Raw genomic sequence first — 20,714 nt, 5'->3', positions numbered from 1 at the left:
GTTGCTCTGTCTGTGTGGTGTGCTGTCCTTAGTTCTTGTGGGGTTGCTGTGTCTGTGTTGCTGTGTCTGTGTGTTGTGCTGTCCTTAGTTCTTGTGGGGTTGCTGTGTCTGTGTTGCTGTGTCTGTGTGGTGTGCTGTCCTTAGTTCTTGCGGGGTTGCTGTGTCTGTGTTGCTGTGTCTGTGTGGTGTGCTGTCCTTATTTCTTGTGTGGTTGCTGTGTCTGTGTTGCTGTGTGTATGGTTTGCTGTCCTTAGTTCTTGTGGGGTTGCTGTGTCTGTGTTGCTGTGTGTATGGTGTTGTGTCCTTAGTTCTTATGGGGATGCCGTGTCTGTGTTGCTGTGTGGTGTGCTGTCCTTAGTTCTTGTGGGGTTGCTGTGTCTGCTGCTGTGTGTATGGTGTTCGGTTCTTAGTTCTTGTGTGGATACTGTGTCTGTGTTGCTGTGTCTGTGTGGTGTGCTGTCCTTAGTTCTTGTGGGGATGCTGTGTCTCTGTTGCTGTGTGTATGGTGTGCTGTCCTTAGTTCTTGTGGGGATACTGTGTCTGTGTTGCTGTGTGTGTGGTGTTCTGTCCTTAGTTCTTGTGGGGTTGCTGTGTGTGTGTGTTGTGCTGTCCTTAGTTCTTGTGGTGTTGCTGTGTCTGTGTTGCTGTGTGTATGGCGTGCCGTCCTTAGTTCTTGTGGGGTTGCTGTGTCTGTTGCTGTGTCTGTGTGGTGTGCTGTCCTAATTCTTGTGGGATTGCTGTGTCTGTGTTGCTGCGTCTGTATGGTGTTCTGTCCTTAGTTCTTGTGGGGCTGCTGTTTCTGTGTTGCTGTGTCTGTGTGGTGTGCTGTCCTTAGTTCTTGTGGGGATGCTGTGTCTGTGTTGCTGTGTCTGTGTGGTGTGCTGTCCTTAGTTCTTGTGTGGTTGCTGTGTCTGTGTTGCTGTGTCTGTGTGGTGTGCTGTCCTTAGTTCTTGTGGGGTTGCTGTGCCTGTGTTGCTGTGTCTGTGTGGTGTGCTGTCCTTAGTTCTTGTGGGGATGCTGTGTCTGTGTGGTGTGCTGTCCTTAGTTCTTGTGGGGTTGCTGTGTCTGTGTTGCTGTGTCTGTGTGGTGTGCTGTCCTTAGTTCTTGTGGGGTTGCTGTGTCTGTGTTGCTGTGTCTGTGTGTTGTGCTGTCCTTAGTTCTTGTGGGGTTGCTGTGTCTGTGTTGCTGTGTCTGTGTGGTGTGCTGTCCTTAGTTCTTGCGGGGTTGCTGTGTCTGTGTTGCTGTGTCTGTGTGGTGTGCTGTCCTTATTTCTTGTGTGGTTGCTGTGTCTGTGTTGCTGTGTGTATGGTGTGCTGTCCTTAGTTCTTGTGGGGTTGCTGTGTCTGTGTTGCTGTGTGTATGGTGTGGTGTCCTTAGTTCTTATGGGGATGCCGTGTCTGTGTTGCTGTGTGGTGTGCCGTCCTTAGTTCTTGTGGGGTTGCTGTGTCTGCTGCTGTGTGTCTGGTGTTCGGTCCTTAGTTCTTGTGTGGATACTGTGTCTGTGTTGCTGTGTCTGTGTGGTGTGCTGTCCTTAGTTCTTGTGGGGATGCTGTGTCTCTGTTGCTGTGTGTATGGTGTGCTGTCCTTAGTTCTTGTGGGGATACTGTGTCTGTGTTGCTGTGTGTGTGGTGTTCTGTCCTTAGTTCTTCTGGGGTTGCTGTGTGTGTGTGTTGTGCTGTCCTTAGTTCTTGTGGTGTTGCTGTGTCTGTGTTGCTGTGTGTATGGTGTGCCGTCCTTAGTTCTTGTGGGGTTGCTGTGTCTGTGTTGCTGTGTCTGTGTGGTGTGCCGTCCTTAGTTCTTGTGGGGTTGCTGTGTCTGTGTTGCTGTGTCTGTGTGGTGTGCTGTCCTTAGTTCTTGTGGGGTTGCTGTGTGTGTGTGTGGTGTGCTGTCCTTAGTTCTTGTGTGATTGCTGTGTGTGTGTGTGTGTGGTGTGCTGTCCTTAGTTCTTGTGGGAATGCTGTGTCTCTGTTGCTGTGTCGTGTGCTGTCCTGAGTTCTTGTGGGGTTGCTGTGTCTGTGTTGCTGTGTGTATGGTGTGCCGTCCTTAGTTCTTGTGGGGTTGCTGTGTGTGTGTGGTGTGCTGTCCTTCATTCTTGTGGCGTTGCTGTGTGTGTGTGGTGTGCTGTCCTTAGTTCTTGTGGGGTTGCTGTGTGTATGGTGTGCGGTCCTTAGTTCTTGTGTGGTTGCTGTGTCTGTGTTGCTGTGTGTATTGTGTGCAGTCCTTAGTTCTTGTGGGGATACTGTGCCTGTGTTGCTGTGTGTGTGTGTGGTGTGCTGTCCTTAGTTCTTGTGGGGTTGCTGTGTCTGTGTTGCTGTGTCTGCGTGGTGTGCTGTACTTAGTTCTTGTGGGGTTGCTGTGTCTGTGTTGCTGTGTCTGTGTGGTGTGCTGTCCTTAGTTCTTCTGGGGTTGCTGTGTCTGTGTTTCTGTGTCTGTGTGGTGTGCTGTCCTTAGTTCTTGTGGGGTTGCTGTGTCTGTTTTGCTTTGTCTGTGCAGTTTGCTGTCCTTAGTTCTTGTGGGGTTCCTGTGTCTGTGTTGCTTTGTCTGTGTGGTGTGCTGTCCTTAGTTCTTGTGGGGTTGCTGTGTCTGTGTTGCTGTGTCTGTGTGGTGTGCTGTCCTTAGTTCTTATGGGGTTGATGTGTCTGTGTTGCTGTGTCTGTGTGGTGTGCTGTCCTTATTTCTTGTGGGGTTGCTGTGTCTGTGTGGTGTGCTGTCCTTAGTTCTTGTGGGGATACTGTGTCTGTGTTGCTGTGTCTGTGTGGTGTGCTGTCCTTAGTTCTTGTGGGGTTGGTGTGTCTGTGTTGCTGTGTGTATTGTGTGCTGTCCTTAGTTCTTGTGGGGATACTGTGTCTGTGTTGCTGTGTGTGTGTGTGTGTGTGGTGTGGTGTCCTTAGTTCTTGTGGGGATACTGTGTCTGTGTTGCTGTGTCTGCATGGTGTGCTGTCCTTAGTTCTTGTGGGGTTGATGTGTCTGTGTTGCTGTGTCTGTGTGGTGTGCTGTCCTTAGTTCTTGTGGGGTTGCTGTGTCTGTGTTGCTGTCTCTGTGTAGTGTGCTGTCCTTAGTTCTTGTGGGGTTGCTGTGTCTGTGTTGCTGTGTCTGTGTGGTGTGCTGTCCTTAGTTCTTGTGGGGTTGCTGTGTCTGTGTTGCTGTGTGTATTGTGTGCGGTCCTTAGTTCTTGTGGGGATACTGTGTCTGTGTTGCTGTGTGTGTGTGTGGTGTGCTGTCCTTAGTTCTTGTGGGGTTGCTGTGTCTGTGTTGCTGTGTCTGCGTGGTGTGCTGTCCTTAGTTCTTGTGGGGATACTGTGTCTGTGTGGTGTGCTGTCCTTAGTTCTTGTGGGGTTGCTGTGTGTGTGTGGTGTGCAGTCCATAGTTCTTTTGGGGTTGCTGTGTGTGTGTGGTGTGTTGTCCTTAGTTCTTGTGGGGTTGCTGTGGGTATGCTGTCCGGTCCTTAGTTCTTGTGGGGTTGCTGTGTCTGTGTTGCTATGTGTATTGTGTGCGGTCCTTAGTTCTTGTGGGGATACTGTGTCTGTGTTGCTGTTTGTGTGTGTGGTGTGCTGTCTTTAGTTCTTGTGGGGATGCTGTGTCTGTGTTGCTGTGTCTGCGTGGTGTTCTGTCCTTAGTTCTTGTGGGGCTGCTGTTTCTGTGTTGCTGTGTCTGTGTGGTGTGCTGTCCTTAGTTCTTGTGGGGTTGCTGTGTCTGTTGCTGTGTCTGTGTGGTGTGCTGTCCTAATTCTTGTGGGATTGCTGTGTCTGTGTTGCTGCGTCTGTATGGTGTTCTGTCCTTAGTTCTTGTGGGGCTGCTGTGTCTGTGTGGTGTGCTGTCCTTAGTTCTTGTGGGGATGCTGTGTCTGTGTTGCTGTGTCTGTGTGGTGTGCTGTCCTTAGTTCTTGTGGGGTTGCTGTGTCTGTTTTGCTGTGTCTGTGTGGTGTGCTGTCCTTAGTTCTTGTGGGGATGCTGTGTCTGTGTGGTGTGCTGTCCTTAGTTCTTGTGGGGTTGCTGTGTCTGTTGCTGTGTCTGTGTGGTGTGCTGTCCTAATTCTTGTGGGATTGCTCTGTCTGTGTTGCTGCGTCTGTATGGTGTTCTGTCCTTAGTTCTTGTGGGGCTGCTGTTTCTGTGTTGCTGTGTCTGTGTGGTGTGCTGTCCTTAGTTCTTGTGTGGTTGCTGTGTCTGTGTTGCTGTGTCTGTGTGGTGTGCTGTCCTTAGTTCTTGTGGGGTTGCTGTGTCTGTGTTGCTGTGTCTGTGTGGTGTGCTGTCCTTAGTTCTTGTGGGGATGCTGTGTCTGTGTGGTGTGCTGTCCTTAGTTCTTGTGGGGTTGCTGTGTCTGTTGCTGTGTCTGTGTGGTGTGCTGTCCTAATTCTTGTGGGGTTGCTGTGTCTGTGTTGCTTTGTCTGTGTGGTGTGCTGTCCTTAGTTCTTGTGGGGTTGCTGTGTCTGTGTTGCTGTGTCTGTGTGGTGTGCTGTCCTTAGTTCTTATGGGGTTGATGTGTCTGTGTTGCTGTGTCTGTGTGGTGTGCTGTCCTTATTTCTTGTGGGGTTGCTGTGTCTGTGTGGTGTGCTGTCCTTAGTTCTTGTGGGGATACTGTGTCTGTGTTGCTGTGTCTGTGTGGTGTGCTGTCCTTAGTTCTTGTGGGGTTGCTGTGTCTGTGTTGCTGTGTGTATTGTGTGCTGTCCTTAGTTCTTGTGGGGATACTGTGTCTGTGTTGCTGTGTGTGTGTGTGGTGTGGTGTCCTTAGTTCTTGTGGGGATGCTGTGTCTGTGTTGCTGTGTCTGCATGGTGTGCTGTCCTTAGTTCTTGTGGGGTTGCTGTGTCTGTGTTGCTGTGTCTGTGTGGTGTGCTGTCCTTAGTTCTTGTGGGGTTGCTGTGTCTGTGTTGCTGTGTCTGTGTGGTGTGCTGTCCTTAATTCTTGTGGGGTTGCTGTGTCTGTGTTGCTGTGTCTGTGTGGTGTGCTGTCCTTAGTTCTTGTGGGGTTGCTGTGGCTGTGTTGCTCTGTCTGTGTGGTGTGCTGTCCTTAGTTCTTGTGGGGTTGCTGTGTCTGTGTTGCTGTGTCTGTGTGTTGTGCTGTCCTTAGTTCTTGTGGGGTTGCTGTGTCTGTGTTGCTGTGTCTGTGTGGTGTGCTGTCCTTAGTTCTTGCGGGGTTGCTGTGTCTGTGTTGCTGTGTCTGTGTGGTGTGCTGTCCTTATTTCTTGTGTGGTTGCTGTGTCTGTGTTGCTGTGTGTATGGTTTGCTGTCCTTAGTTCTTGTGGGGTTGCTGTGTCTGTGTTGCTGTGTGTATGGTGTTGTGTCCTTAGTTCTTATGGGGATGCCGTGTCTGTGTTGCTGTGTGGTGTGCTGTCCTTAGTTCTTGTGGGGTTGCTGTGTCTGCTGCTGTGTGTATGGTGTTCGGTTCTTAGTTCTTGTGTGGATACTGTGTCTGTGTTGCTGTGTCTGTGTGGTGTCCTGTCCTTAGTTCTTGTGGGGATGCTGTGTCTCTGTTGCTGTGTGTATGGTGTGCTGTCCTTAGTTCTTGTGGGGATACTGTGTCTGTGTTGCTGTGTGTGTGGTGTTCTGTCCTTAGTTCTTGTGGGGTTGCTGTGTGTGTGTGTTGTGCTGTCCTTAGTTCTTGTGGTGTTGCTGTGTCTGTGTTGCTGTGTGTATGGCGTGCCGTCCTTAGTTCTTGTGGGGTTGCTGTGTCTGTTGCTGTGTCTGTGTGGTGTGCTGTCCTAATTCTTGTGGGATTGCTGTGTCTGTGTTGCTGCGTCTGTATGGTGTTCTGTCCTTAGTTCTTGTGGGGCTGCTGTTTCTGTGTTGCTGTGTCTGTGTGGTGTGCTGTCCTTAGTTCTTGTGTGGTTGCTGTGTCTGTGTTGCTGTGTCTGTGTGGTGTGCTGTCCTTAGTTCTTGTGGGGTTGCTGTGCCTGTGTTGCTGTGTCTGTGTGGTGTGCTGTCCTTAGTTCTTGTGGGGATGCTGTGTCTGTGTGGTGTGCTGTCCTTAGTTCTTGTGGGGTTGCTGTGTCTGTGTTGCTGTGTCTGTGTGGTGTGCTGTCCTTAGTTCTTGTGGGGTTGCTGTGTCTGTGTTGCTGTGTCTGTGTGTTGTGCTGTCCTTAGTTCTTGTGGGGTTGCTGTGTCTGTGTTGCTGTGTCTGTGTGGTGTGCTGTCCTTAGTTCTTGCGGGGTTGCTGTGTCTGTGTTGCTGTGTCTGTGTGGTGTGCTGTCCTTATTTCTTGTGTGGTTGCTGTGTCTGTGTTCCTGTGTGTATGGTGTGCTGTCCTTAGTTCTTGTGGGGTTGCTGTGTCTGTGTTGCTGTGTGTATGGTGTGGTGTCCTTAGTTCTTATGGGGATGCCGTGTCTGTGTTGCTGTGTGGTGTGCCGTCCTTAGTTCTTGTGGGGTTGCTGTGTCTGCTGCTGTGTGTCTGGTGTTCGGTCCTTAGTTCTTGTGTGGATACTGTGTCTGTGTTGCTGTGTCTGTGTGGTGTGCTGTCCTTAGTTCTTGTGGGGATGCTGTGTCTCTGTTGCTGTGTGTATGGTGTGCTGTCCTTAGTTCTTGTGGGGATACTGTGTCTGTGTTGCTGTGTGTGTGGTGTTCTGTCCTTAGTTCTTCTGGGGTTGCTGTGTGTGTGTGTTGTGCTGTCCTTAGTTCTTGTGGTGTTGCTGTGTCTGTGTTGCTGTGTGTATGGTGTGCCGTCCTTAGTTCTTGTGGGGTTGCTGTGTCTGTGTTGCTGTGTCTGTGTGGTGTGCCGTCCTTAGTTCTTGTGGGGTTGCTGTGTCTGTGTTGCTGTGTCTGTGTGGTGTGCTGTCCTTAGTTCTTGTGGGGTTGCTGTGTGTGTGTGTGGTGTGCTGTCCTTAGTTCTTGTGTGATTGCTGTGTGTGTGTGTGTGTGGTGTGCTGTCCTTAGTTCTTGTGGGAATGCTGTGTCTCTGTTGCTGTGTCGTGTGCTGTCCTGGGTTCTTGTGGGGTTGCTGTGTCTGTGTTGCTGTGTGTATGGTGTGCCGTCCTTAGTTCTTGTGGGGTTGCTGTGTGTGTGTGGTGTGCTGTCCTTCATTCTTGTGGCGTTGCTGTGTGTGTGTGGTGTGCTGTCCTTAGTTCTTGTGGGGTTGCTGTGTGTATGGTGTGCGGTCCTTAGTTCTTGTGTGGTTGCTGTGTCTGTGTTGCTGTGTGTATTGTGTGCAGTCCTTAGTTCTTGTGGGGATACTGTGCCTGTGTTGCTGTGTGTGTGTGTGGTGTGCTGTCCTTAGTTCTTGTGGGGTTGCTGTGTCTGTGTTGCTGTGTCTGCGTGGTGTGCTGTACTTAGTTCTTGTGGGGTTGCTGTGTCTGTGTTGCTGTGTCTGTGTGGTGTGCTGTCCTTAGTTCTTCTGGGGTTGCTGTGTCTGTGTTGCTGTGTCTGTGTGGTGTGCTGTCCTTAGTTCTTGTGGGGTTGCTGTGTCTGTTTTGCTTTGTCTGTGTAGTTTGCTGTCCTTAGTTCTTGTGGGGTTCCTGTGTCTGTGTTGCTTTGTCTGTGTGGTGTGCTGTCCTTAGTTCTTGTGGGGTTGCTGTGTCTGTGTTGCTGTGTCTGTGTGGTGTGCTGTCCTTAGTTCTTATGGGGTTGATGTGTCTGTGTTGCTGTGTCTGTGTGGTGTGCTGTCCTTATTTCTTGTGGGGTTGCTGTGTCTGTGTGGTGTGCTGTCCTTAGTTCTTGTGGGGATACTGTGTCTGTGTTGCTGTGTCTGTGTGGTGTGCTGTCCTTAGTTCTTGTGGGGTTGGTGTGTCTGTGTTGCTGTGTGTATTGTGTGCTGTCCTTAGTTCTTGTGGGGATACTGTGTCTGTGTTGCTGTGTGTGTGTGTGTGTGTGTGGTGTGGTGTCCTTAGTTCTTGTGGGGATACTGTGTCTGTGTTGCTGTGTCTGCATGGTGTGCTGTCCTTAGTTCTTGTGGGGTTGATGTGTCTGTGTTGCTGTGTCTGTGTGGTGTGCTGTCCTTAGTTCTTGTGGGGTTGCTGTGTCTGTGTTGCTGTCTCTGTGTAGTGTGCTGTCCTTAGTTCTTGTGGGGTTGCTGTGTCTGTGTTGCTGTGTCTGTGTGGTGTGCTGTCCTTAGTTCTTGTGGGGTTGCTGTGTCTGTGTTGCTGTGTCTGTGTGGTGTGCTGTCCTTAATTCTTGTGGGGTTGCTGTGTCTGTGTTGCTGTGTCTGTGTGGTGTGCTGTCCTTAGTTCTTGTGGGGTTGCTGTGTCTGTGTGGTGTGCTGTCCTTAGTTCTTGTGGGGTTGCTGTGTCTGTGTTGCTGTGTCTGTGTGGTGTGCTGTCCTTAGTTCTTGTGGGGTTGCTGTGTCTGTGTTGCTGTGTCTGTGTGTTGTGCTGTCCTTAGTTCTTGTGGGGTTGCTGTGTCTGTGTTGCTGTGTCTGTGTGGTGTGCTGTCCTTAGTTCTTGCGGGGTTGCTGTGTCTGTGTTGCTGTGTCTGTGTGGTGTGCTGTCCTTATTTCTTGTGTGGTTGCTGTGTCTGTGTTGCTGTGTGTGTGGTGTGCTGTCCTTATTTCTTGTGGGGTTGCTGTGTCTGTGTGGTGTGCTGTCCTTAGTTCTTGTGGGGATACTGTGTCTGTGTTGCTGTGTCTGTGTGGTGTGCTGTCCTTAGTTCTTGTGGGGTTGCTGTGTCTGTGTTGCTGTGTGTATTGTGTGCTGTCCTTAGTTCTTGTGGGGATACTGTGTCTGTGTTGCTGTGTGTGTGTGTGTGGTGTGGTGTCCTTAGTTCTTGTGGGGATGCTGTGTCTGTGTTGCTGTGTCTGCATGGTGTTCTGTCCTTAGTTCTTGTGGGGTTGCTGTGTCTGTGTTGCTGTGTCTGTGTGGTGTGCTGTCCTTAGTTCTTGTGGGGTTGCTGTGTCTGTGTTGCTGTGTCTGTGTAGTGTGCTGTCCTTAGTTCTTGTGGGGTTGCTGTGTCTGTGTTGCTGTGTCTGTGTGGTGTGCTGTCCTTAGTTCTTGTGGGGTTGCTGTGTCTGTGTTGCTGTGTCTGTGTGGTGTGCTGTCCTTAATTCTTGTGGGGTTGCTGTGTCTGTGTTGCTGTGTCTGTGTGGTGTGCTGTCCTTATTTCTTGTGTGGTTGCTGTGTCTGTGTTGCTGTGTGTATGGTGTGCTGTCCTTAGTTCTTGTGGGGTTGCTGTGTCTGTGTTGCTGTGTGTATGGTGTGGTGTCCTTAGTTCTTATGGGGATGCCGTGTCTGTGTTGCTGTGTGGTGTGCTGTCCTTAGTTCTTGTGGGGTTGCTGTGTCTGCTGCTGTGTGTATGGTGTTCGGTTCTTAGTTCTTGTGTGGATACTGTGTCTGTGTTGCTGTGTCTGTGTGGTGTGCTGTCCTTAGTATTTGTGGGGATGCTGTGTCTCTGTTGCTGTGTGTATGGTGTGCTGTCCTTAGTTCTTGTGGGGATACTGTGTCTGTGTTGCTGTGTGTGTGGTGTTCTGTCCTTAGTTCTTGTGGGGTTGCTGTGTGTGTGTGTGTTGTGCTGTCCTTAGTTCTTGTGGTGTTGCTGTGTCTGTGTTGCTGTGTGTATGGTGTGCCGTCCTTAGTTCTTGTGGGGTTTGCTGTGTCTGTGTTGCTGTGTCTGTGTGGTGTGCCGTCCTTAGTTCTTGTGGGGTTGCTGTGTCTGTGTTGCTGTGTCTGTGTGGTGTGCTGTCCTTAGTTCTTGTGGGGTTGCTGTGTGTGTGTGGTGTGCTGTCCTTATTTCTTGTGGGGTTGCTGTGTGTGTGTGTGGTGTGCTGTCCTTAGTTCTTGTGGGAATGCTGTGTCTCTGTTGCTGTGTCTTGTGCTGTCCTAAGTTCTTGTGGGGTTGCTGTGTCTGTGTTGCTGTCTGTGTATGGTGTGCTGTCCTTAATTCTTGTGGGGTTGCTGTGTCTGTTGCTGTGTCTGTGTGGTGTGCTGTCCTTAGTTCTTGTGGGGATGCTGTGTCTGTGTTGCTGTGTCTGTGTGGTGTGCTGTCCTTAGTTCTTGTGTGGTTGCTGTGTCTGTGTGGTGTGCTGTCCTTAGTTCTTGTGGGGTTGCTGTGTCTGTGTTGCTGCATCTGTGTGGTATGCTGTCCTTAGTTCTTGTGGGGTTGCGGTGTCTGTGTTGCTGTGTCTGTGTGGTGTGCTGTCCTTAGTTCTTGTGGGGTTGCTGTGTCTGTGTTGCTGTGTCTGTGTGGTGTGCTGTCCTTAGTTCTTGTGGGGTTGCTGTGTGTGTGTGGTGTGCAGTCCATAGTTCTTGTGGGGTTGCTGTGTGTGTGTGGTGTGCTGTCCTTAGTTCTTGTGGGGTTGCTGTGGGTATGGTGTGCGGTCCTTAGTTCTTGTGGGGTTGCTTTGTCTGTGTTGCTGTTTGTATTGTGTGCGGTCCTTAGTTCTTGTGGGGATACTGTGTCTGTGTTGCTGTGTGTGTGTGTGGTGTGCTGTCCTTAGTTCTTGTGGGGTTGCTGTGTCTGTGTTGCTGTGTCTGCGTGGTGTGCTGTCCTTAGTTCTTGTGGGATTGCTGTGTCTGTGTTGCTGTGTCTGTATGGTGTGCTGTCCTTAGTTCTTGTGGGGCTGCTGTGTCTGTCGCTGTGTCTGTGTGGTGTGCTGTCCTTAGTTCTTGTGGGGATGCTGTGTCTGTGTTGCTGTGTCTGTGTGGTGTGCTGTCCTTAGTTCTTGTGTGGTTGCTGTGTCTGTGTTGCTGTGTCTGTGTGGTGTGCTGTCCTTAGTTCTTGTGGGGATGCTGTGTCTGTGTGGTGTGCTGTCCTTAGTTCTTGTGGGGTTGCTGTGTCTGTGTTGCTGCATCTGTGTGGTATGCTGTCCTTAGTTCTTGTGGGGTTGCGGTGTCTGTGTTGCTGTCTCTGTGTGGTGTGCTGTCCTTAGTTCTTGTGGGGTTGCTGTGTCTGTGTTGCTGTGTCTGTGTGGTGTGCTGTCCTTAGTTCTTGTGGGGTTGCTGTGTCTGTGTTGCTGTGTCTGTGTGGTGTGCTGTCCTTAGTTCTTGTGGGGTTGCTGTGTCTGCTGCTGTGTGTATGGTGTTAGGTCCTTAGTTCTTGTGGGGATACTGTGTCTGTGTTGCAGTGTCTGTGTTGCTGTGTGTATGGTGTGCTGTCCTTAGTTCTTGTGGGGATGCTGTGTCTCTGTTGCTGTGTGTATGGTGTGCTGTCCTTAGTTCTTGTGGGGATACTGTGTCTGTGTTGCTGTGTGTGTGGTGTTCTGTCCTTAGTTCTTGTGGGGTTGCTGTGTGTGTGTGGTGTGCTGTCCTTAGTTCTTGTGGTGTTGCTGTGTCTGTGTTGCTGTGTGTATGGTGTGCCGTCCTTAGTTCTTGTGGGGTTGCTGTGTCTGTGTTGCTGTGTCTGTGTGGTGTGCTGTCCTTAGTTCTTGTGGGGTTGCTGTGTGTGTGTGGTGTGCTGTCCTTAGTTCTTGTGGGGTTGCTGTGTGTGTGTGGTGTGCTGTCCTTAGTTCTTGTGGGAATGCTGTGTCTCTGTTGCTGTGTCTTGTGCTGTCCTAAGTTCTTGTGGGGTTCCTGTGTCTGTGTTGCTGTGTGTGTATGGTGTGCTGTCCTTAATTCTTGTGGGGTTGCTGTGTCTGTTGCTGTGTCTGTGTGGTGTGCTGTCCTTAGTTCTTGTGGGGATGCTGTGTCTGTGTTGCTGTGTCTGTGTGGTGTGCTGTCCTTAGTTCTTGTGTGGTTGCTGTGTCTGTGTGGTGTGCTGTCCTTAGTTCTTGTGGGGATGCTGTGTCTGTGTGGTGTGCTGTCCTTAGTTCTTGTGGGGTTGCTGTGTCTGTGTTGCTGCATCTGTGTGGTATGCTGTCCTTAGTTCTTGTGGGGTTGCGGTGTCTGTGTTGCTGTGTCTGTGTGGTGTGCTGTCCTTATTTCTTGTGGGGTTGCTGTGTCTGTGTTGCTGTGTCTGTGTGGTGTGCTGTTCTTAGTTCTTGTGGGGTTGCTGTGTGTGTGTGGTGTGCAGTCCATAGTTCTTGTGGGGTTGCTGTGTGTGTGTTGTGCTGTCCTTAGTTCTTGTGGGGTTGCTGTGGGTATGGTGTGCGGTCCTTAGTTCTTGTGGGGTTGCTGTGTCTGTGTTGCTGTTTGTATTGTGTGCGGTCCTTAGTTCTTGTGGGGATACTGTCTGTGTTGCTGTGTGTGTGTGTGGTGTGCTGTCCTTAGTTCTTCTGGGGTTGCTGTGTCTGTGTTGCTGTGTCTGCGTGGTGTGCTGTCCTTAGTTCTTGTGGGATTGCTGTGTCTGTGTTGCTGTGTCTGTATGGTGTGCTGTCCTTAGTTCTTGTGGGGCTGCTGTGTCTGTCGCTGTGTCTGTGTGTTGTGCTGTCCTTAGTTCTTGTGGGGATGCTGTGTCTGTGTTGCTGTGTCTGTGTGGTGTGCTGTCCTTAGTTCTTGTGGCGTTGCTGTGTGTGTGTGGTGTGCTGTCCTTAGTTCTTGTGGGGTTGCTGTGTGTATGGTGTGCGGTCCCTAGTTCTTGTGGGGTTGCTGTGTCTGTGTTGCTGTGTGTATTGTGTGCAGTCCTTAGTTCTTGTGGGGATACTGTGTCTGTGTTGCTCTGTGTGTGGTGTGCTGTCCTTAGTTCTTGTGGGGTTGCTGTGTCTGTGTTGCGGTGTCTGCGTGGTGTGCTGTCCTTAGTTCTTGTGCGGTTGCTGTGTCTGTGTCGCTGTGTCTGTGTGGTGTGCTGTCCTTAGTTCTTGTGGGGTTGCTGTGTCTGTGTTGCTTTGTGTGTGTAGTGTGCTGTCCTTAGTTCTTGTGGGGTTGCTGTGTCTGTGTTGCTGTGTCTGTGTGGTGTGCTGTCCTTAGTTCTTGTGGGGTTGCTGTGTCTGTGTTGCTGTGTCTGTGTGGTGTGCTGTCCTTAGTTCTTGTGGGGTTGCTGTGTCTGTGTTGCTGTGTCTGTATGGTGTGCTGTCCTTAGTTCTTATGGGGTTGATGTGTCTGTGTTGCTGTGTCTGTGTGGTGTGCTGTCCTTAGTTCTTGTGGGGTTGCTGTGTCTGTGTGGTGTGCTGTCCTTAGTTCTTGTGGGGATACTGTGTCTGTGTTGCTGTGTCTGTGTGGTGTGCTGTCCTTAGTTCTTGTGGGGTTGCTGTGTCTGTGTTGCTGTGTGTATTGTGTGCGGTCCTTAGTTCTTGTGGGGATACTGTGTCTGTGTTGCTGTTTGTGTGTGTGTGGTGTGCTGTCCTTAGTTCTTGTGGGGTTGCTGTGTCTGTGTTGCTGTGTCTGTGTGGTGTGCTGTCCTTAGTTCTTGTGGGGTTGCTGTGTCTGTGTTGCTGTGTCTGTGTGGTGTGCTGTCCTTAGTTCTTGTGGGGTTGCTGTGTCTGTGTTGCTGTGTTTGTGTGGTGTGCTGTCCTTAGTTCTTGTGGGGTTGCTGTGTCTGTTTTGCTGTGTCTGTGTGGTGTGCTGTCCTTAGTTCGTGTGGGGTTGCTGTGTCTGTGTGGTGTGCTGTCCTTATTTCTTGTGGGGTTGCTGTGTCTGTTGCTGTGTCTGCGTGGTGTGCTGTCTTTAGTTCTTGTGGGGTTGCTGTGTCTGTGTGGTGTGCTGTCCTTAGTTCTTGTGGGGTTTCTGTGTCTGTGTTGCTGTGTCTGTGTGGTTTACTGTCCTTAGTTCTTGTGGGGTTGCTGTGTCTGTGTTGCTGTGTGTGTGGTGTGCTGTCCTTAGTTCTTGTGGGGTTGCTGTGTCTGTGTTGCTGTGTCTGTGTGGTGTGCTGTCCTTAGTTCTTGTGGGGTTGCTGTGTCTGTGTTGCTGTGTCTGTGTGGTGTGCTGTCCTTAGTTCTTGTGGGGTTTCTCTGTCTGTGTTGCTGTGTCTGTGAGGTGTGCTGTCCTTAGTTCTTGTGGGGTTGCTGTGTCTGTGTTGCTGTGTCTGTGTGGTGTGCTGTCCTTAGTTCTTGTGGGGTTGCTGTGTCTGTGTGGTGTGCTGTCCTTAGTTTTTGTGGGGTTGCTGTGTCTGTGTTGCTGTGTGTGTATGGTGTGCTGTCCTTAGTTCTTGTGGGGTTGCTGTGTCTGTGTAGCTGTGTCTGTGTGGTGTGCTGTCCTTAGTTCTTGTGGGGATGCTGTGTCTGTTGCTGTGTGTATTGTGTGCTGTCCTTAGTTCTTGTGGGGTTGCTGTGTCTGTGTTGCTGCATCTGTGTGGTGTGCTGTCCTTAGTTCTTGTGGGGTTGCGGTGTCTGTGTTGCTGTGTCTGTGTGGTGTGCTGTCCTTAGTTCTTGTGGGGTTGCTGTGTCTGTGTTGTTGTGTCTGTGTGGTGTGCTGTCCTTAGTTCTTGTGGGGTTTCTGTGTCTGTGTTGCTGTGTCTGTGAGGTGTGCTGTCCTTAGTTCTTGTGGGGCTGCTGTGTCTGTGTTGCTGTGTCTGTGTGGTGTGCTGTCCTTAGTTCTTGTGGGGCTGCTGTGTCTGTGTTGCTGTGTCTGTGTGGTGTGCTGTCCTTAGTTCTTGTGGGGTTGCTGTGTCTGTGTGGTGTGCTGTCCTTAGTTCTTGTGGGGTTGCTGTGTCTGTGTTGCTGTGTGTGTATGGTGTGCTGTCCTTAGTTCTTGTGGGGTTGCTGTGTCTGTGTTGCTGTGTCTGTGTGGTGTGCTGTCCTTAGTTCTTGTGGGGATGCTGTGTCTGTTGCTGTGTGTATTGTGTGCTGTCCTTAGTTCTTGTGGGGTTGCTGTGTCTGTGTTGCTTTGTGTATGGTGTGCTGTCCTTAGTTCTTGTGGGGTTGCGGTGTCTGTGTTGCTGTGTCTGTGTGGTGTGCTGTCCTTAGTTCTTGTGGGGTTGCTGTGTCTGTGTTGCTGTGTCTGTGTGGTGTGCTGTCCTTAGTTCTTGTGGGGTTGCGGTGTCTGTGTTGCTGTGTCTGTGTGGTGTGCTGTCCTTAGTTCTTGTGTGGTTGCTGTGTCTGTTTGGTGTGCTGTCCTTAGTTCTTGTGGGGTTGCTGTGTCTGTGTTGCTGTGTCTGTGTGGTGTGCTGTCCTTTTTTCTTGTGGGGTTGCTGTGTCTGTGTTGCTGTGTGTATGGTGTGCTGTCCTTAGTTCTTGTGGGGTTGCGGTGTCTGTTGCTGTGTCTGTGTGGTGTGCTGTCCTTAGTTCTTGTGTGGTTGCTGTGTCTGTTTGGTGTGCTGTCCTTAGTTCTTGTGGGGTTGCTGTGTCTGTGTTGCTGTGTCTGTGTGGTGTGCTGTCCTTTTTTCTTGTGGGGTTGCTGTGTCTGTGTTGCTGTGTGTGTGGTGTGCTGTCCTTAGTTCTTGTGGGGTTGCTGTGTCTGTGTTGCTGTGTGTGTGGTGAGCTGTCCTTAGTTCTTGTGGGGATACTGTGTCTGTGTTGCTGTGTCTGTGTGGTGTGCTGTCCTTTTTTCTTGTGGGGTTGCTGTGTCTGTGTTGCTGTGTGTATGGTGTGCTGTCCTTAGTTCTTGTGGGGTTGCGGTGTCTGTGTTGCTGTGTCTGTGTGGTGTGCTGTCCTTAGTTCTTGTGGGGTTGCTGTGTCTGTGTGGTGTGTTGTCCTTAGTTCTTGTGGAGTTGCTGTGTCTGTGTTGCTGTGTCTGTGTGGTGTGCTGTCCTTTTTTCTTGTGGGGTTGCTGTGTCTGTGTTGCTGTGTCTGTGTGGTGTGCTGTCCTTTTTTCTTGTGGGGTTGCTGTGTCTGTGTTGCTGTGTGTATGGTGTGCTGTCCTTAGTTCTTGTGGGGTTGCGGTGTCTGTGTTGCTGTGTCTGTGTGGTGTGCTGTCCTTAGTTCTTGTGGGGTTGCTGTGTCTGTGTGGTGTGTTGTCCTTAGTTCTTGTGGGGTTGCTGTGTCTGTGTTGCTGTGTCTGTGTGGTGTGCTGTCCTTTTTTCTTGTGGGGTTGCTGTGTCTGTGTTGCTGTGTGTGTGGTGTGCTGTCCTTAGTTCTTGTGGGGTTGCTGTGTCTGTGTTGCTGTGTGTGTGGTGTGCTGTCCTTTTTTCTTGTGGGGTTGCTGTGTCTGTGTGGTGTGCTGTCCTTAGTTCTTGTGGGGTTGCTGTGTCTGTGTTGCTGTGTCCGTGTGGTGTGCTGTCCTTAGTTCTTGTGGGGATACTGTGTCTGTGTGGTGTGCTGTCCTTAGTTCTTGTGGACCTGCTCGTCCTGTGGGGTTACTCAGACTGCTGTCTGCTGCCCCTAGTTTTTGTGGGGTGATTTACTTCATGTTGCGTATTTCGGCTGTCTCTTGCCGGTTCTGTTCTCAGCGTGTGCCTCTCACCGCAGATCTTACACAATCAGTGTCTTCTTTCTATTCTCTTTCTTCCTTCTGCAGTTCACTCAGATTGAAGTGGAAGGACCAGGGGCCTCTTAGTTGGACGCCCGTAGTCTGCGCAGGTCACAGTAGCTGCCCCGTACTTACCCTTACATGGCTGTTTTGTAGCTGGTATTGTGTGTGATGCTGGGGGTTATTGTCCACTCGTACTTTGCTTCTCTGGCCCAATGACCATATTGATCAGTGAAAATCTTATTCTCTCCTAGGTGGAGACATATAAGAAGCAGATTTCTTGTCTGGAGGAGGAATGTTCCCATAGAGCCCATGAGATGCAAGTCATTCAGTCCGAGTTCAGAATGATGAAGGAATTCCGCAGACACAAAGCAGAACTAGAGCGAGAACTGGACGAGGTTGTACTTTCCCCTGGCATGTGTGTTAGCAATGGAGGAGGTGGACTCCTTTTACATTCATGTTCTATCCTTACAGATTAAGGACAGGCTCTTCAGAGCCAAAAAGGATCATGAAAAAGCTCTGTCTGCCACAGAAAGACACTTCATCGAAGAGAAGGTAATGTTCCTTCTTGTGAAAGCAGATAAACCTTCTCTTAGAGGGTCTGTCACTTGCTCAAAAAAGACCTTATTAATCTTTGTTGTCGTTTTCGGTTTTGCTTTTCGTCATTCTATTGCAGAGTAATTCGCATCTGTTTCTTCTGGAGCGCACTGTGGGAAATCTCTGCGTCGTTTCTTCAGTCATTTCTCAGGGCATGAAACTTTACCCCTCCCTCCTAGACACTGCCAAGATGTGATGGGCTGTGCTGCCCCAAGAGCAGACTCTAAAGGAACGCCCAGTTGTACTAAAAGCAGAGATTTCACACACTGCTCTCCAAAAGCAACAAATCTAAATTAATTTGCAACATAATGACGTGCACACACGACTTCTCTGCAGCGGACATTCTGCACCAAAATCTGCAGTGTCTAGAACGAAACTGGGAGAGAGCTGTCAGAGAACAGATGCGGTAAACCTTCCCAGTACGCTGTCCATCACATAGGCATCGTTGTATCCCTGATATTCCGCCAGTGCATCCATCTTTAGAACTTCCCCTTCCTCTGTCTCTGCCTTTTCCAGGATCTCATTTGGTTTTCTTTGTCTGTTTTCCGCAGCAACGTTTGGAGAAGGAGGCAGAGAAGAAGATTCTGCTGCTGGCCGAGGAAGCTCACACAGAGGCCGTCATGTGAGCACTCCGCCGATCATTATTAATCCCTTAATGTGTCTGATCAATCGCCTTCTCATGTAGGATGGTTTTTCTCAATCTAGTGCACGTTATGACAGGGTTAATGCTCAGGAAAATCGCTGCTGTCACACCAAGGCACAGTTCAGACCAGGCAGGTTTGGTACAACTGGCAACAATTTTTTTTACTGGTTCCATACAACAGCATGGCGGAAAATAAATCCTGGGCCGGCTGGTCACAAACTAAACAGTCAAAGTTTTGACTAACCCGAGTGGGCCTAGTGCTGGGTCTAGTCCACAGCTCCCACCCAAACAATTGCTTTACTCACTCCCAGGAGCAGAGAGACCCTGAGCCTGTGGCCACACTCATCACCAACATGTGGAGCGGCTCAATGGGAGCAGAGAAACACACAGATCCTGCTCCCAAGATGCCCGTCCAGCTGGTTTATTTACAGCGTATAGGGCAGGAACCTGGGGGCAATCAGCACACCAATAACCACTGGTCCTGCTACTACATACACTCCCTGAATCTAGTAGGAACATGCACTCCCTCATGTAGTGAGGCCACCCTCTCCCACCGTCTAGTACACCTACACTCTCCATTTAGTAGCATGGCCACCCTCTTGTAGTACGCGCACGCTTTCCCTCACATAGAACGCTCACCCTCTTCACCTCTTGTGGATGTGCACACTCCCCATCAAGGTTGCACTTTCTCCCCGTCACATATGCACTTCTCAGCAAGTCACGTGGGGTGCTCCCACGCCTCTGTTTTAGACTATAAAGTGAGCATAAATCACACCCCGACACATTCAACAAAAAATGGATACCTAAGCTGCCACCACTCAAACACACAGGGTGATCAGCCCCCGAAATACTGTCTGACAATCAACGGTCACACACCCTCTTAAAGGCTATAGGTTCTTTAAAGCGTGCAAGGATCAACGTAAAGATTTTAAGCTTTAATATAAAAATATACAGTGCTTACAATAAATATATGAAAAGGTAAAAAAATAAAACGACACATAAATCTGCAAAACAGTTATAAAATAAATAGGGAGAAAATAACGAGTACCTAAGGCTGTGTGCCCACGATGCATTTTTGGTGCGGATTTGCAGCTCGGAAACGCTCCAGAAACGCATTGCATACCTTATCCCATGACTTCCTATGACATTCTGCAAGTTCTGTGCACATGGTCAGGATTTTTTCTGCGTGGATTTTACTCGCAGAAAAAATCCGGACATGACCAATTCTTGTGCGTTTTTGCATGCAGATTTGCCTATACAATGCATTGGAAAAACGCATGGCAAATACGCATCAAATACGCGTCAAATAGGCGTAAAAAATGCATGTAAAAACCGCATGCATTTTTCTGCCAAGGAGATGCAGAAATGCTCAGGAAAATTTCTGCTTCATTTCTGCATTGTGGGCACTAAGCCTAAACGTTTCCGTCTGCAGTTATCCTCTGTTTTCCTGAGGGTGTCAGAGTTCCTGTTGTCCTTCTACAGTGTGACCACTAGTGGCTGCTATTATTCACCTTAATAATTGTGCTGTAATCCCACTCCTTACCGCTGGAGGCTGCTGTTGTGTTCTGCAATTGCCCTTTACCAAGATGGCAGAATCTGAACCCTCAGAATCCATCTTGAGTATCCTGTTACGATACTGGCGTAGTTCTGCCGGAAACCAGTGGCCAAAGGAGACCAAACAGGAACAGCAAGTGGTTATAGATGTTCTTGGAGTTGAAGGAAAACAATCCATAGATAAGTGAGAACAGTCTGGGTAAGACAGTCCAGGACCTGGAGACTGGAACTAGGCTAAACAGCTAGACACAATACTCAAGCAATGAGTGAGAGATCCATGTGGCTTTAAGTAGGCCCAAACATGAAACAAGATGGATTCCACAGGTTCAGAATCTGCCATCTTAGTAAAGGGCAATTGCAGAACACAACAGCAGCCTCCAGTGGTAAGGAGTGGGATTGCAGAACAATTATTAAGGTGAACAATAGCAGCCACTAGTGGTCACACTATAGAAGGACAACAGAGTGAAAGAGAAGGGAATTACAACCATCGGCTAGCTCTGTGAAGTTGCCATATTCAACACTTCTAGCATCCTTCCAGGAGATGATTTCCCCCTGTGGTCCTAAGTCCTGCAATAAGAGCAGGCAAATGTTATGTCCTTTGTGTAGAGACAATATATGGATGCTTATTAACCAGTTGTTCTACCTTACAATTTTATACTTCCAGGCCTGGTTTGGCAATCTGCGAAAGCAGGCATTTTCCCGGTGGGCCGGCGGCTCTGGGCTGTAACATGGGCCACCAGCCCTTTAAAACTTTTGAATAAGCCCCTGTACGCGCGCTCTCTCCCCCTTACATGCGCTGACAATGTCGCCGTGCGCACTGCAGCGGCCCTTGTCAGCACTTGTGTGAGCCGTGGCGGCCCCTGTCAGTGCGTGCAGGGGAGAGAGCGCGCGCAAAGGGGCTTATTCAAAAGTTCAAAGGGCCGCCATGGCGCGCACAGGGCTCAGACTGACGCAGGCCTGGCATGTACCAGCGTCAGAATGCTTTTTTGGGGGCTGAGTTCGCGCTCTGCTCAAAGGCCCCGTCGCCCCAGGGATCCCTCATCGCAGGCCGGATACGGACAGTGGGACACGCTGCAGCTCTTCACCCCCCATCGTAGGGATCTGGGTGAGTCCCCTCCCAATATATAACATGTATCTATACACAGCAGTCAGTATTACCTATATAATGTATATTGACTGCTGTATATATTATGTTGGTGATAATGCAGTTATACACAGCAGTAGCATCTATAGCAGGGGTTTCAAACACGCGGGCCACATGCGGCCCCTCCGGCTGCTTCTTGCGGCCCGCAGGCACAGACCCCGTAACGATCGCGGCTCTCTCCAGCAGCCGTCGACATCAGCGCTGTAGTCCAGTGTATTGCCGCACAGAGACCGGCTCTCTGCACAGCAATACCAGTGTCAGCCACCGGCCTATCAGAGGCCAGCAGCTGACCTCTGCGTCCCAGCGCTGCGGCGCAGTATGGGGGGGACCTGGATGGGGGACATGCCTGCAAGATAAGGACCAGGATGGGGGACCATGTCTGCGATATGGGTGACCATGTCTGCAATATGGGGGACCTGGATGGGGGACCATGTCTGCAATATAGGGACCATGTCTGCAATATGGGGACCATGTCTGCAATATGGGGGACCTGGATGGGGGACCATATCTGCAATATGGGGGACCGGGATGGGGGACCATGTCTGCAATATAGGGACCATGTCTGCAATATGGGGACCATGTCTGCAATATGGGGGACCTGGATGGGGGACCATGTCTGCAATATGGGGGACCTGGATGGGAGACCATGTCTGCAATATGGGGACCATGTCTGCAATATGGGGGACCATGTCTGCAATACGGGGACC

General features: G+C 50.2%; 1 protein-coding gene across 2 annotated transcripts in view; it reads left to right on the top strand.

Moving 5' to 3' along the window:
• BBOF1 (basal body orientation factor 1) overlaps positions 1-20,714 on the top strand; it is a 159,357-nt gene that overhangs the window by 101,013 nt on the left and 37,630 nt on the right. For both annotated transcript variants that reach the window (XM_073638182.1, XM_073638183.1), the window contains 3 exons: positions 16,324-16,467; positions 16,544-16,624; positions 17,218-17,288. In XM_073638182.1, the coding sequence (XP_073494283.1) occupies positions 16,324-16,467; positions 16,544-16,624; positions 17,218-17,288 (296 nt within the window). The remainder of the gene's footprint in view (positions 1-16,323; positions 16,468-16,543; positions 16,625-17,217; positions 17,289-20,714) is intronic.

This window comes from Phyllobates terribilis, unplaced genomic scaffold (assembly GCF_046119375.1).
Source record: "Phyllobates terribilis strain yellow unplaced genomic scaffold, ASM4611937v1 Scaffold_7__3_contigs__length_470593459, whole genome shotgun sequence".
NCBI lineage: Eukaryota > Metazoa > Chordata > Amphibia > Anura > Dendrobatidae > Phyllobates > Phyllobates terribilis.
This window is presented reverse-complemented; position numbering and strand designations above follow the sequence as displayed.